This window comes from Oncorhynchus mykiss, chromosome 4 (genome assembly GCF_057628025.1).
Source record: "Oncorhynchus mykiss isolate SJ-2025 chromosome 4, ASM5762802v1, whole genome shotgun sequence".
In the NCBI taxonomy this organism is placed as follows: Eukaryota; Metazoa; Chordata; class Actinopteri; order Salmoniformes; family Salmonidae; genus Oncorhynchus; species Oncorhynchus mykiss.
In genome coordinates this window covers 78,828,006-78,842,424 of record NC_143025.1, presented here as the reverse complement: position 1 = coordinate 78,842,424, position 14,419 = coordinate 78,828,006, and the positions used below count along the sequence as shown (strand labels likewise).

At 45.7% G+C, this 14,419-nt stretch overlaps 1 protein-coding gene across 8 annotated transcripts in view; it reads right to left on the bottom strand.

Annotated features, from left to right (window-relative positions):
• LOC110522454 (ena/VASP-like protein) overlaps positions 1-14,419 on the bottom strand; it is a 137,588-nt gene that overhangs the window by 13,384 nt on the left and 109,785 nt on the right. For all 8 annotated transcript variants that reach the window (XM_090233091.1, XM_090233092.1, XM_021600863.3 and 5 more), the window contains exons 4-6: positions 8,645-8,711; positions 4,210-4,274; positions 3,629-3,918 (exon numbers count right to left, since the gene is read on the bottom strand). In XM_090233091.1, the coding sequence (XP_090089217.1) occupies positions 3,629-3,918; positions 4,210-4,274; positions 8,645-8,711 (422 nt within the window). The remainder of the gene's footprint in view (positions 1-3,628; positions 3,919-4,209; positions 4,275-8,644; positions 8,712-14,419) is intronic.

Sequence of the window (14,419 nt, the reverse complement as noted above, 5' to 3'; positions counted from 1 at the left end):
AAAGTTGATTTCCAATCCAAACTGTTGATACAGGCTTTTCCCAATGACACAAAACATGCCAAACAAAAATAAGACACAATTGATATGTTAGAATGCCCTGTCATCTCAGACATAAATTACTGCAGTTTAAGACCATCCATAGAGCGTACTATCTGCCAGTAACACTGAATATCATACACTGTAATTCCTCTACTAGATGTGTAAAACACAAAGGGGGACATATTTGCATATGTTACTCTCTTGTGAAGGCTGGCTGAATTCAGGCAAAGAGTTATTTTATCTCAGCATGTCTACAGGTCCTCCCTTCTCCCTGTTTTTGTTTGCTTGGAAACGTTGATACTGGAGACTGTTATCAGAAGTAACTGTGTAACCTAGCATTTATAGTGGCTAAGAAATGCAGGTTGGTTATCCTTCCACAATGGATGGCAGAAATGTCAAGTTATGTATCACTAGATTTTATTTATTACAAGATTAAGGGTTTTCTGTGCAACTTTCACAAGGTCTGGATGCCTTATATGGAATACTGTACAACAAAAGGAGTCTGTAATGAAAACACGTCAGGGGAGATACAGATTTAGGCAATACCTAGCTGCTGGGCTGCACAGTCCTGGCACTGGGGGTCTGCCGTACTGTTCTCACTCTGGCCTTGGCCTAACACACCTGAAACCAACTCTACAGTACTATTAGGCCTATGATATGAATTACAGTGCCCTCTGTCATTATTGGGACCACGAAGCATTCTTTTTCTTTTGGCTCTAATATTACAAACGTTTGGATTTTAAATCAAACAATGACCATGAAGTTAAAGAGTAGACTGTGAACATTAATTTGAGGGTATTTTCATCCATATCAGGTGAACTGTTTAGAATTTTTTGTAGCAGTCTGTGTTCCAATTCATCCCAAAAGTGTTCGATGGAGTTTAGGTCAGGGCTCTGTGCAAACCAGTTCTTCCACACCGATCTCAACAAATAATTTCCGTATGGACCTCGCTTTGTGCACGGGGGCATTGTCATGCTGAAACTGCAAAGGGCCTTCCCCAAACTGTTGCCACAAAGTAGGAAGCACGGAATGGCATTGTATGCTGTAGCGTTAAGATTTCCCTTCACTGGATCTAAGGGGCCCGAACCATGAAAAACAGCCCCAGACCATTATTACTCCTCCAGCAAACTTTACAGTTGGTACTTTGCATTCGGGCAGGTAGCGTTCTCCTGGCATCCGCCAAAACCCATATTCGTCAGTCGGACTGCCAGATGGTGAAGCATGATTCATCACTCCAGACAATGCGTTTCCACTGCTCCAGAGTCCAATGACGGCAAGCTTTACACCACTCCAGCCGACGCTTGGCAATGCGCATTGTGATCTTAGGCTTGTGTGCGGCTGCTCAACCATGGAAACCCATTCATGAAACCCATTCATCACAACAAACCATTCTTGTGCTGATGTTGTTTCCAGAGGCAGTTTGGAACTCAGTCGGTAGTGAGTGTTGCAACCGAGGACAAACTATTTTCATGTGCAACGTGCTTCAGTACTCAGCGGTACCATTCTGTGAGCTTGTGTGGCCTACCACTTCACGGGTGAGGTTGTTGCTCCGAGACGTTTCCATTTCACAATAACAGCACTTACAGTTGATCAGGGCAGCTCTAGCAGGGCAGAAATTTGACGAACTGACTTGTTAGAAAGGTGGCATCCTATGACGGTGCAACGTTGAAAGTCACTGAGCTCTTCAGTATGGGCCATTCTACTGCCAATGTTTGTCTATGGAGATTGCATGGCTTTATGATCGATTTTATACACCGGTGTGGCTGAAATAGCCAAATCCACTAACTTGACGGAGTGTCCACATACCTTTGGCCACGTAGTGTAAATTATGATTTCGGATAATCCTGAATGAATCGTGAATAATGATGAGTGAGAAAGTTTGATGCAGAAATATCATACTCCCACAACACATTACAATAACAGGGGAGGTTAGCATTTTTGGGGGGGTATGATATTTGTTCGTCTATACCTTTCTCACTCATCATTATTCACAATTCATTCAGGATTAGCCATAATCATGGTAGCATCCACATTAATGTAGAAGTGTTTAGAAACGTATTCTGTTTTTTATTTACAATAAAAGTAACCTCAAAATGACCCCATATGGGTCATATTAGATTGTGTAGAAATGCCCCAAAGAAATCTGAGGGAGGACCCCATAACCCCCTGCCAGGTTATGTCCCCTCTAAAACCAAAGTTGCTCTCCTGGGTAGTATGGAGAAGCGTGTTTTATGTTTTGTAAAAGTGTTGAATCAAAACAGTGTTGGCAGAGCTGAATAAAATCATGAAGTCACTCATGAAACAGCAGCTGTTTGCTGTATTCTTTGACAATCTCTCTCTGGTCATGGTTTTAAGAGTTCTGAAATCTCATGTAAACTAGTATCAAACTTCGGTGTGGGGACATGGAAGCTGTAGGTACGGGTGATTTGAGCTATCTGATTGGCCAGCGCAGGCACATTCAATTTAGCCACAGATCTCCCGGTCGCCCGGACAGGCAGTTTGTCTTTCCAGACAAATTAAAAGGTTACCCTGTGCGCAGTCCACCTACCACCAACAGCGCAACACAATTTTAAAAAAGTGTGCAAGTCTTTATCGCTGTCACGCCCTGACCTTAGAGAGCTTTTTATGTCTCTATTTTGGTTTGGTCAGGGTGTGATTTGGGTGGGCATTCTATGTTCAGTTTTCTATGTTTTGTATTTCTTTGTTTTGGCCGGGTATGGTTCTCAATCAGGGACAGCTGTCTATCGTTGTCTCTGATTGGGAACCATACTTAGGTAGCTTTTCCCCTCCTATGTTTTGTGGGTAGTTGTTTTCTGTTTAGTGTTCTGCACCTGACAGGACTGTTTCAGTTTCGTTTATTCAGTTTGTTATTTTGTTCTAGTGTTCAGTTTAATAAAAGTCATGAACACATACCACGCTGCGATTTGGTCCGATTCTTCCTCATCAGATGACGACCGTTACATCGCAGTCTTTATCGCAGCCTTTATCGCAGTCTTTATCGCAGCCTTAATTGCAGTCTTTATCGCAGCCTTTATCGCAGTCTTTATCAAAGTCTTTATCACAGTCTTTATCGCAGTCTTTATCACAGTCTTTATCACAGTCTTTATCGCAGCCTTTATCGCAGTCTTTATCGCAGCCTTTATCGCAGTCTTTATCACAGTCTTTATCACAGTCTTTATCGCAGCCTTTATCGCAGTCTTTATCGCAGTCTTTATCGCAGTCTTTATCAGTCTTTATCACAGTCTTTATCGCAGCCTTTATCGCAGTCTTTATCACAGTTTTTATCCCAGTCTTTATCGCAGCCTTTATCGCAGGCTTTTCTACAGAAATGTTTGGTGATTGACTAGGAATGCCTTGAAGATGGACCGGGTTGGTGACCACTGTTTTAGACTATTGCTATACACACGCAGTATGTTTTCCTTTGCCATATCGTCACTACTGTAAAGCTCATTACGTCTTTACAAACCCACAGGACGCTCTTACATTCCAATGTCTGTGGTGGTCTCAATAGATTGCCTGTGTCTATACTGTAGATCACAGTATAGGTATATGTTATGTTAAATTGTTTGAGGTTTGATTGGCATCTTACTCTATTGACACGGCGCAGTTTGGCTCCAGCGATCATGGCGGCGAGTCCCGTTGGGGCAGGAGCCTCTTCACCCTGTCCGCCTCCAACCATGGGCAGCGGTGGAGGCAGAGGGGGCGGGGGAGCACCTTCCGAGGGGGGAGGTGGGCCAGGAGGGGGAGGAGGCATAGAGGCACCCAGGGAGGGGGGTCCTCCACCTAAAGAGGAGGGGCCACAACCCATGGACATGGGGGGAGGCATGGGAGCTGGGGGGGCTACAGAAAGCACACCAGGATGGCCTTGGAAAGGAGAACCTGGTGAAATTTAGAGAGGGAGAGTTAAAGAGGTCAGAAGACTTTCTTTATAGTGTCAAATTACATTTAACATTAAACACTGGTAACACACTGATGTGGGGTAAGTCTTAGGTGGAAGTGCAGTAGTGTCTGATTTGAAAGTGAATATGTGTTTAAATCAGGCACTAGAGACACTTGATAATCCCAAAATGTAAAGACGGCCTTACATTTTCTCAAAATGTACTTCAAAAATGTAAAGGTTACAAAAAAAGTATGTAATTGTTCAGTGGGTTGAGTTCAGCGTTTCCTCACCTGGGTTCGAGGATCGTCGTTCCCTCTCCATGTGTGCCTGCTTCTGCTGCTGCTCCATAACCTGTCTGGAGAGACACACAGTCAGTCAGCCCACCTCCATTATATGACTGTCAAAGCACAGAGTCAGACAGGCACACAGAAAGCCTTAGAGCCTTATTGCCCAATAGGGACATTTGACACACAGTCAGTGAGTCACATAGACAATAGTATTTCAATTGTATAAGTATATACCACAGTCAGCCAGCCTACAACGCTCCAGTTCTCCAGCCCTCCAGTTTTCAAACCATCCAACCCTCCATCCATCCAGCCCTCCAACCCTCAAGTTCTCCAGCCCTCCAACCCTCCAGTTTTAAAACCATCCAACCCTCAAGTTCTCCAGCCCTCCAACCCTTACAGCCCTCCAGTTTTCAAACCATCCAACCCTCCATCTATCCAACCCTCCAGTTCTGAAACCCTCCAACCCTCCAGCCCTCTAGTTCTCAAACCCTCCAGCCTTCTAGCCCTCTAGTTCTCAAACCCTCCGACCCTCCAGCCCTCCAACTCTCTAGTTCTCAAACCCTCCGACCCTCCAGCCCTCCAAATCTCCAGCCCCCAGCCCTACAACTATCCAGTCCTCCAGCCCTCCAACTCTCCAGCCCTACAGCTCTCCAGCTCTCCAGCCCCCCAGCCCCCCAGCCATACAACTCTCCAGCCTTCCAGTCCTCCTGTTCTCCAGCCATACACATCTCCATCCCTCCAGTCCTCCAGCCCTACAACTCTCCAGCCCTCCAGTCCTCCAGCCCCCCAGCCATACAACTCTCCAGCCCTCCAGTCTTCCTGTTCTCCAGCCATACACATCTCCAGCCCTCCAGTCCTCCAGCCCTCCAGCCCCCCAGCCCTAAAACTCTCTAGCCCTCCAGTCCTCTAGCCCCCCAGCCATGCAACTCTCTAGCCCTCCAGTCCTCCAGCCCGCCAACCCTACAGCTCTCCAGCCATATAACTCTCCAACTCTCCAGCCCTACAACTCTCCAGCCCCACAGTCCTACAACTCTCCATCCCTCCTGCCATACAACTCTCCAGCCCTCCAGTCCTCCAGCCCCCAGCCCTACAGCTCTCCAGCCCTACAACTCTCCAGCCCCCCAGTCCTACAACTCTCCATCCCTCCTGCCCCCCAGCCATACAACTCTCCAAACCTCCAGTCTTCCTGTTCTCCAGCCCTACAGCCCTACAAACCTCCAGTTCTCCCGCTGTCCAAGGTCTGGTAAAATGATGGCATGTGGTATAGGTAGCCTGAATGTATGTCTGCTTATACATGGACAAGTAGTGCTTCATGTTCATTTCCATGACGAGATAGATACTCTCCCTACTGTTCACTATGCTGCAGGCTTTATGAGCTTCTCTCCCCACAATCTCTCCTTCTTTCTCTATCTCTTCCCCTCTGATGTGAGAGGAATACGTCAGAGCTCTGGGGGGAGAAACTTTTTTAAACTTTTGGTCTTTCTTTAATGAAACCTTCTCATTTCATTTAAGAACTCACCACCCCCCCTTAAAAATAAAACAACAAAATATATCCTGTACTGCATACATGTACCATACTCACCTTTCCATCTGCCACATGATACAAAACAACATCACAATATCCAAAAAACTTTACCACTTCGACAACCGTATATCCAAAACATCTCCCCCAGCTGTACAGACAGCCCCCCCCCCAACACACCATTTCTCCTGAAACATCTCCTCACTTTTTATCATTCCATAGAACTCAAACTCAACCCTAAGGCGTGCAGAGACCATCCCATTAAACAATAGTTTATTGAGGACAGCCAGTTTATGCCACAGGGAAGATGCCACCAGGTTGTTGATTATCAGCACCCTCCCTCTATATGACACTTGGGACACCACTAGACTGGCCGTGTGTTCAACATGTCCCTGATCAACAAGTTGTCCGTGATTGACCGTCCCGGTACACAATATGTTTGGTCCTTATGTACTATCGAGTCCAGATGGGACATCAGTCAGAGAGGACCTTGGCAAATATCTTGTAGTCCGCACAGAGTAATGCCACAGGCCTCCAGTTCTTAAGTTCACACAAGTCCCCTTTTTTGGGATGGAGAGTCAGAGCCGCCCGACGGCAGCTCATCGGCAACTCTCCTACCCCGACGCACTGACGCAACACGCAAAAGAAGTCCAGTCCAACCCAGAATTATTTATAAAACTCCACCGGGAGTCCATCGACCCCCAGTGCACGACCGGGGGACATCTGGGTTACGGCCTCTGCCAGTTCATGGGACAACAGAGGAATGTCCATTTCATCCCTCTGTGCCAGAGAGAGCTTAGGGAGTCCTGCGAACAAGACCTGAGCACACATAGAATCATACATTTCTGCCCTATACAACTCAGTATAAAACTCCACAGTTCGCTCCTGTATCTCTCCCACCACAGAGGTCACCCGCCCATCAGACAGCCGTAGACAATGCATTCCAAACCAAAGAAGTAGGAGCTGGGAGCATCCATCTCCTTGAGCATGGAGAACCTAGCTCTTACAAGTGCTCCCTTTGCTTTAACCTGGAAAAAACTGCCCAGGTCCCTACGTAATTCAGTTAAATTAGAATGGGCCTACATTGCCTTGCCCCACCATCTCTACCTCCATCTTACTAATACTATGCTCGAGTTCCCCCAATACTCTCCTAGCCTCTGAGGGTGAGAGAGCTGTATACCGTTGACAGAAAAGTCGAATTTGGACTTTTCCAACATCCCACCATTGACTCAGAGACTCATACTCCTCTCTTCGCTGCCCCCACCTTGCCCAAAATGTCTGGAAACCTGAGCAAAAAGGGGCATCTTGTAAGATCTTTACATTAAACTTCCAATAGGATGCCTGCCGGGGCCCTGGTGAAATAGACAGCTGAGCCATGGTTATGTGGTGATCTGAAAACCCCACCAGGATAATGGTAGAGCCCAACAGCCTATTGCTCTGATTCCTGGACATGTGAAAACGATCTGGCTGTCGGGCTGCACTCACCCTAGCCCCAAAGACCTTCACCCATGTATACTGTCTGGTGTCGGGCTGCACTCACCCTAGCCCCAAAGACCTTCACCCATGTATACTGTCTTGTGTTGGGATGTTTAGTTCTCCAAACATCCACTAGGTCAAACTGATTAATGATGTCCCTTAACACTCCCACTGATACTGAATGAGGCTCTCCCCCATTTCTGTCTTTCGTAAAATCCATTGTACAGTTCCAGTCCCCGCTGACCACCAGCGTCTCCTCAGGCGAGACTTCCTGTCTACGGCCTTTATGTGGACAAGCAAAACTCTTATGTCACAAATCTCCACACTCAAACACCGTAGACTATCTGTGCTGGCAAACCCTGCGTAGAGCCCCTCCCCATGCCTCACTTTAAAATGCACATTTAACTGTTGCTCATTGAGGATGTGGAATTTTCCAGCTGTGTGTCTTGTTGGAGAGAAGATGTGCTGACCCAGCAGCCACAGGCCTGGGAGATACACACTGTTATACTGACTGTTACCACTGGAGGGGGCTCCACGCGCGCACACACACACACACACACACACACACACACACACACACACACACACACACACACACACACACACACACACACACACACACACACACACACACAAACACACACACACACACACACACACACACGTGCAAACACAAACACACACATACACACACAATCATATTTATTCTGTTTTGCTTTGACATTTGGAGTTGAGATGAAATGATAAGCGGAGCAGAAATAGCTAAGGTTACAAAGGCTGGCTGGTCATGTATTTCCCTGAGGGCCTAGAGATAGCAATAGATTGCAGAAACAGCTTGAGTTACTGTACCTCTCTGAAGAGTCTAAAAGTCCTGGAGCATAATCTCAAGCACAAATCTGATATTAACATCTATTCTCCACAATCTGCCCACCATGGCTTAGTACTTCACATGTTCAGCTGTCATTATACCTCTATCATTCCATGTCCCTCTTTTACTCTCTCTCCCTCTCTTTCTCTGCTACTCTCTCTCTCTCTGCTACTCCCTCTCTCTCTGCTACGGTCTCCCTCTCTTTCTCTGCTACTCTCTCTCTTCTCTCTCTGCTACTCCCTCTCTCTCTGCTACGGTCTCCCTCTCTTTCTCTGCTACTCTCTCTCCCTCTGCTACTCCCTCTCTCTCGGCGCTGCTGCCTGCTAGCAAACGGAGTCCTGTGTGACAGACAGACCCCTCTATATCGTACAGTCTATGATGACAGACTCTCACAGACAAAATAGTGTTATTAATGATCTAATCCTCTCGATGTAATATTTCAGGGAAGTTCAGTAAATGTTGTGTCTGATGTCTTTCCTGTCTTTGCCATGCTAACATCCGCAGTGATTCTCTCTCTGGAAAATGTTGTGTGAATGTTGTGTGGATGTTGTGTGATGACCTTGATGCCTTACCTTGCTCTCTGCACCTCCATCTCGTCTGTAGTGGGCCCATTCTGGACTTGGCGCTGGACTGCTGGGCCTGGAAGGGAAGGGGTGAAAAGACAGAGATATTGGTGACCATTATTTGTATGGTTGATTTGATTGTTTATGTTGGTACCAGAGAGACAGAGAGAGACAGACAGAGAGAGATCGAGAGAGGGAGGGGTAAGGGTCTCTCTTCACAGTGTCACCATACTCGAGTTTGTGTCTCTTATCCACCTGACAGGTGAGGCTCAGGTAGACCACTCCAACCTGCATCACAGCTGTCACTCACTCTCTCTTATGTTACACAGACATACTCCTGTTACATAGCCCAAGCACTGCCTGTGGGACTTTACAAAAAGAGTGGTACCAGTTTGACTGGGAATGTTGAGGGCCTGAACCAAAGCTACAGACAGGATCATCACACAGACATTGTGGCCCTGGAGGCTTGGTGTTTGACACATGAGTTGTGCACTACAATCTCTTCTGTTGCTCACGACTGTCAGAAGTGTCTCTATAGAGACCAAGGACAGGTCAGAAAGGATGTTGATGGCTTTGGTTGGTCCAGTTACAGCCAGTGTTCCAAAATAACACACAGCAACAAAGGGACCTGACTCACAATCTCTGGCCAGACGTAGTCTCCATACCGCTAAATACTGCTACTGACCAGACAGAGTCTCCATACCGCTAAATACTGCTACTGACCAGACAGAGTCTCCATACCGCTAAATACTGCTACTGACCAGTCAGAGTCTCCATACCGCTAAATACTGCTACTGACCAGACAGAGTCTCCATACCGCTAAATACTGCTACTGACCAGACAGTCTCCATTCTACTACTGACCAGACAGAGTCTCCATACTACTACTGACCAGACAGAGTCTCCGTATTACTACTGACCAGACAGTCTCCATTCTACTACTGACCAGACAGAGTCTCCATTCTACTACATACTACTACTGACCAGACAGAGTCTCCGTATTACTACTGACCAGACAGAGTCTCCATATTACTACATACTGCTACTGGCTAGACAGAGTCTCCATTCAGCTACATACTGCTACTGACCAGACAGAGTCTCCATATTACTACATACTGCTACTGACCAGACAGAGTCTCCATATTACTACATACTGCTACTGACCAGACAGCGTCTCCATATTACTACATACTGCTACTGACCAGACAGAGTCTCCATACTACTACATACTACTACTGGCTAGACAGAGTCTCCATTCTACTACATACTGCTACTGACCAGACAGAGTCTCCATTCTACTACATACTACTACTGACCAGAGTCTCCATTCTACTACATACTGCTACTGACCAGACAGAGTCTCCATACCGCTAAATACTGCTACTGACCAGTCAGAGTCTCCATACCGCTAAATACTGCTACTGACCAGACAGAGTCTCCATACCGCTAAATACTGCTACTGACCAGACAGTCTCCATTCTACTACTGACCAGACAGAGTCTCCATACTACTACTGACCAGACAGAGTCTCCGTATTACTACTGACCAGACAGTCTCCATTCTACTACTGACCAGACAGAGTCTCCATTCTACTACATACTACTACTGACCAGACAGAGTCTCCGTATTACTACTGACCAGACAGAGTCTCCATATTACTACATACTGCTACTGGCTAGACAGAGTCTCCATTCAGCTACATACTGCTACTGACCAGACAGAGTCTCCATATTACTACATACTGCTACTGACCAGACAGAGTCTCCATATTACTACATACTGCTACTGACCAGACAGAGTCTCCATATTACTACATACTGCTACTGACCAGACAGAGTCTCCATACTACTACATACTACTACTGACCAGACAGAGTCTCCATTCTACTACATACTGCTACTGACCAGACAGAGTCTCCATTCTACTACATACTACTACTGACCAGACAGAGTCTCCATTCTACTACATACTGCTACTGACCAGACAGAGTCTCCATACCGCTAAATACTGCTACTGACCAGACAGAGTCTCCATACCGCTAAATACTGCTACTGACCAGACAGTCTCCATTCTACTACTGACCAGACAGAGTCTCCATACTACTACTGACCAGACAGAGTCTCCGTATTACTACTGACCAGACAGTCTCCATTCTACTACTGACCAGACAGAGTCTCCATTCTACTACATACTACTACTGACCAGACAGAGTCTCCGTATTACTACTGACCAGACAGAGTCTCCATATTACTACATACTGCTACTGGCTAGACAGAGTCTCCATTCAGCTACATACTGCTACTGACCAGACAGAGTCTCCATATTACTACATACTGCTACTGACCAGACAGTCTCCATATTACTACATACTGCTACTGACCAGACAGAGTCTCCATATTACTACATACTGCTACTGACCAGACAGAGTCTCCATACTACTACATACTACTACTGACCAGACAGAGTCTCCATTCTACTACATACTACTACTGACCAGACAGAGTCTCCATTCTACTACATACTGCTACTGACCAGACAGAGTCTCCATACTACTACATACTGCTACTGACCAGACAGAGTCTCCATTCTACTACATACTACTACTGACCAGACAGAGTCTCCATATTACTACATACTGCTACTGGCTAGACAGAGTCTCCATATTAATACATACTGCTACTGACCAGACAGAGTCTCCATTCTACTACATACTGCTACTGACCAGACATAGTCTCCATATTACTACATACTGCTACTGACCAGACAGAGTCTCCATATTACTACATACTGCTACTGACCAGACAGAGTCTCCATATTACTACATACTGCTACTGACCAGACAGAGTCTCCATTCTACTACATACTGCTACTGACCAGACAGAGTCTCCATATTACTACATACTGCTACTGACCAGACAGAGTCTCCAGTCTACTACATACTACTACTGACCAGACAGAGTCTCCATTCTACTACATACTACTACTGACCAGACAGAGTCTCCATACTACTACATACTGCTACTGACCAGACAGAGTCTCCATTCTACTACATACTGCTACTGACCAGACAGTCTCCATATTACTACATACTGCTACTGACCAGACAGAGTCTCCATACTACTACATACTACTACTGACCAGACAGTCTCCATTCTACTACATACTACTACTGACCAGACAGAGTCTCCATTCTACTACATACTGCTACTGACCAGACATAGTCTCCATACTACTTCATACTGCTACTGACCAGACAGAGTCTCCATTCTACTACATACTGCTACTGACCAGACAGAGTCTCCATTCTACTACATACTGCTACTGACCAGACAGAGTCTCCAGTCTACTACATACTACTACTGACCAGACAGAGTCTCCATATTACTACATACTGCTACTGACCAGACAGAGTCTCCATTCTACTACATACTGCTACTGACCAGACAGAGTCTCCATATTACTACATACTGCTACTGACCAGACAGAGTCTCCATATTAATACATACTGCTACTGACCAGACAGAGTCTCCATATTACTACATACTGCTACTGACCAGACAGAGTCTCCATATTACTACATACTGCTACTGACCAGACAGAGTCTCCATTCTACTACATACTGCTACTGGCTAGACAGAGTCTCCATTCTACTACATACTGCTACTGACCAGACAGTCTCCATTCTACTACATACTGCTACATACTGCTACTGACCAGACAGAGTCTCCATACTACTACATACTGCTACTGACCAGACAGAGTTTCCATACTACTACATACTACTACTGACCAGACAGAGTCTCCATATTACTACATACTGCTGCTGGCTAGACAGAGTCTCCATACTACTACTGACCAGACAGAGTCTCCATTCTACCACATACTGCTACTGGCTAGACAGAGTCTCCATTCTACTACATACTGCTACTGACCAGACAGAGTCTCCATATTACTACATACTGCTACTGACCAGACAGAGTCTCCATTCTACTACATACTGCTACTGACCAGACAGAGTCTCCATTCTACTACATACTGCTACTGACCAGACAGAGTCTCCATTCTACTACATACTGCTACTGACCAGACAGAGTCTCCATTCTACTACATACTGCTACTGGCTAGACAGAGTCTCCATACTGCTACATACTGCTACTGACCAGACAGAGTCTCCATATTACTACATACTGCTACTGACCAGACATAGTCTCCATTCTACTACATACTGCTACTGACCAGACAGAGTCTCCATACCACTACATACTGCTACTGACCAGACAGAGTCTCCATTCTACTACATACTGCTACTGACCAGACAGAGTCTCCAGTCTACTACATACTGCTACTGACCAGACAGAGTCTCCATATTACTACATACTGCTACTGACCAGACAGAGTCTCCATATTACTACATACTACTACTGACCAGACAGAGTCTCCATATTACTACATACTGCTACTGACCAGACAGAGTCTCCATACTGCTACATACTACTACTGACCAGACAGTCTCCATTCTACTACATACTGCTACTGACCAGACAGAGTCTCCATTCAGCTACTGACCAGACAGAGTCTCCATACCACTACATACTGCTACTGACCAGACAGAGTCTCCATTCTACTACATACTGCTACTGACCAGACAGTCTCCATATTACTACATACTACTACTGACCAGACAGAGTCTCCATACTACTACATACTACTACTGACCAGACAGAGTCTCCATACTACTACATACTACTACTGACCAGACAGAGTCTCCATACTACTACATACTACTACTGACCAGACAGAGTCTCCATTCTACTACATACTGCTACTGACCAGACAGTCTCCATTCTACTACATACTGCTACTGACCAGACAGAGTCTCCATATTAATACATACTGTAGTACTACATACTGCTACTGACCAGACAGAGTCTCCATATTACTACATACTACTACTGACCAGACAGAGTCTCCATATTACTACATACTGCTACTGACCAGACAGAGTCTCCATACTGCTACATACTACTACTGACCAGACAGTCTCCATTCTACTACATACTGCTACTGACCAGACAGAGTCTCCATTCAGCTACTGACCAGACAGAGTCTCCATACCACTACATACTGCTACTGACCAGACAGAGTCTCCATTCTACTACATACTGCTACTGACCAGACAGAGTCTCCATATTACTACATACTACTACTGACCAGACAGAGTCTCCATACTACTACATACTACTACTGACCAGACAGAGTCTCCATATTACTACATACTACTACTGACCAGACAGAGTCTCCATATTACTACATACTACTACTGACCAGACAGAGTCTCCATACTACTACATACTACTACTGACCAGACAGAGTCTCCATACTACTACATACTACTACTGACCATACAGAGTCTCCATTCTACTACATACTGCTACTGACCAGACAGTCTCCATTCTACTACATACTGCTACTGACCAGACAGAGTCTCCATTCTACTACATACTGCTACTGACCAGACAGAGTCTCCATTCTACTACATACTGCTACTGACCAGACAGAGTCTCCATACTACTACATACTGCTACTGACCAGACAGAGTCTCCATATTACTACATACTGCTGCTGGCTAGACAGAGTCTCCATACTACTACTGACCAGACAGAGTCTCCATACTACTACTGACCAGACAGAGTCTCCATACTACTACATACTGCTACTGACCAGACAGAGTCTCCATTCTACTACATACTGCTACTGACCAGACAGAGTCTCCATACTACTACAT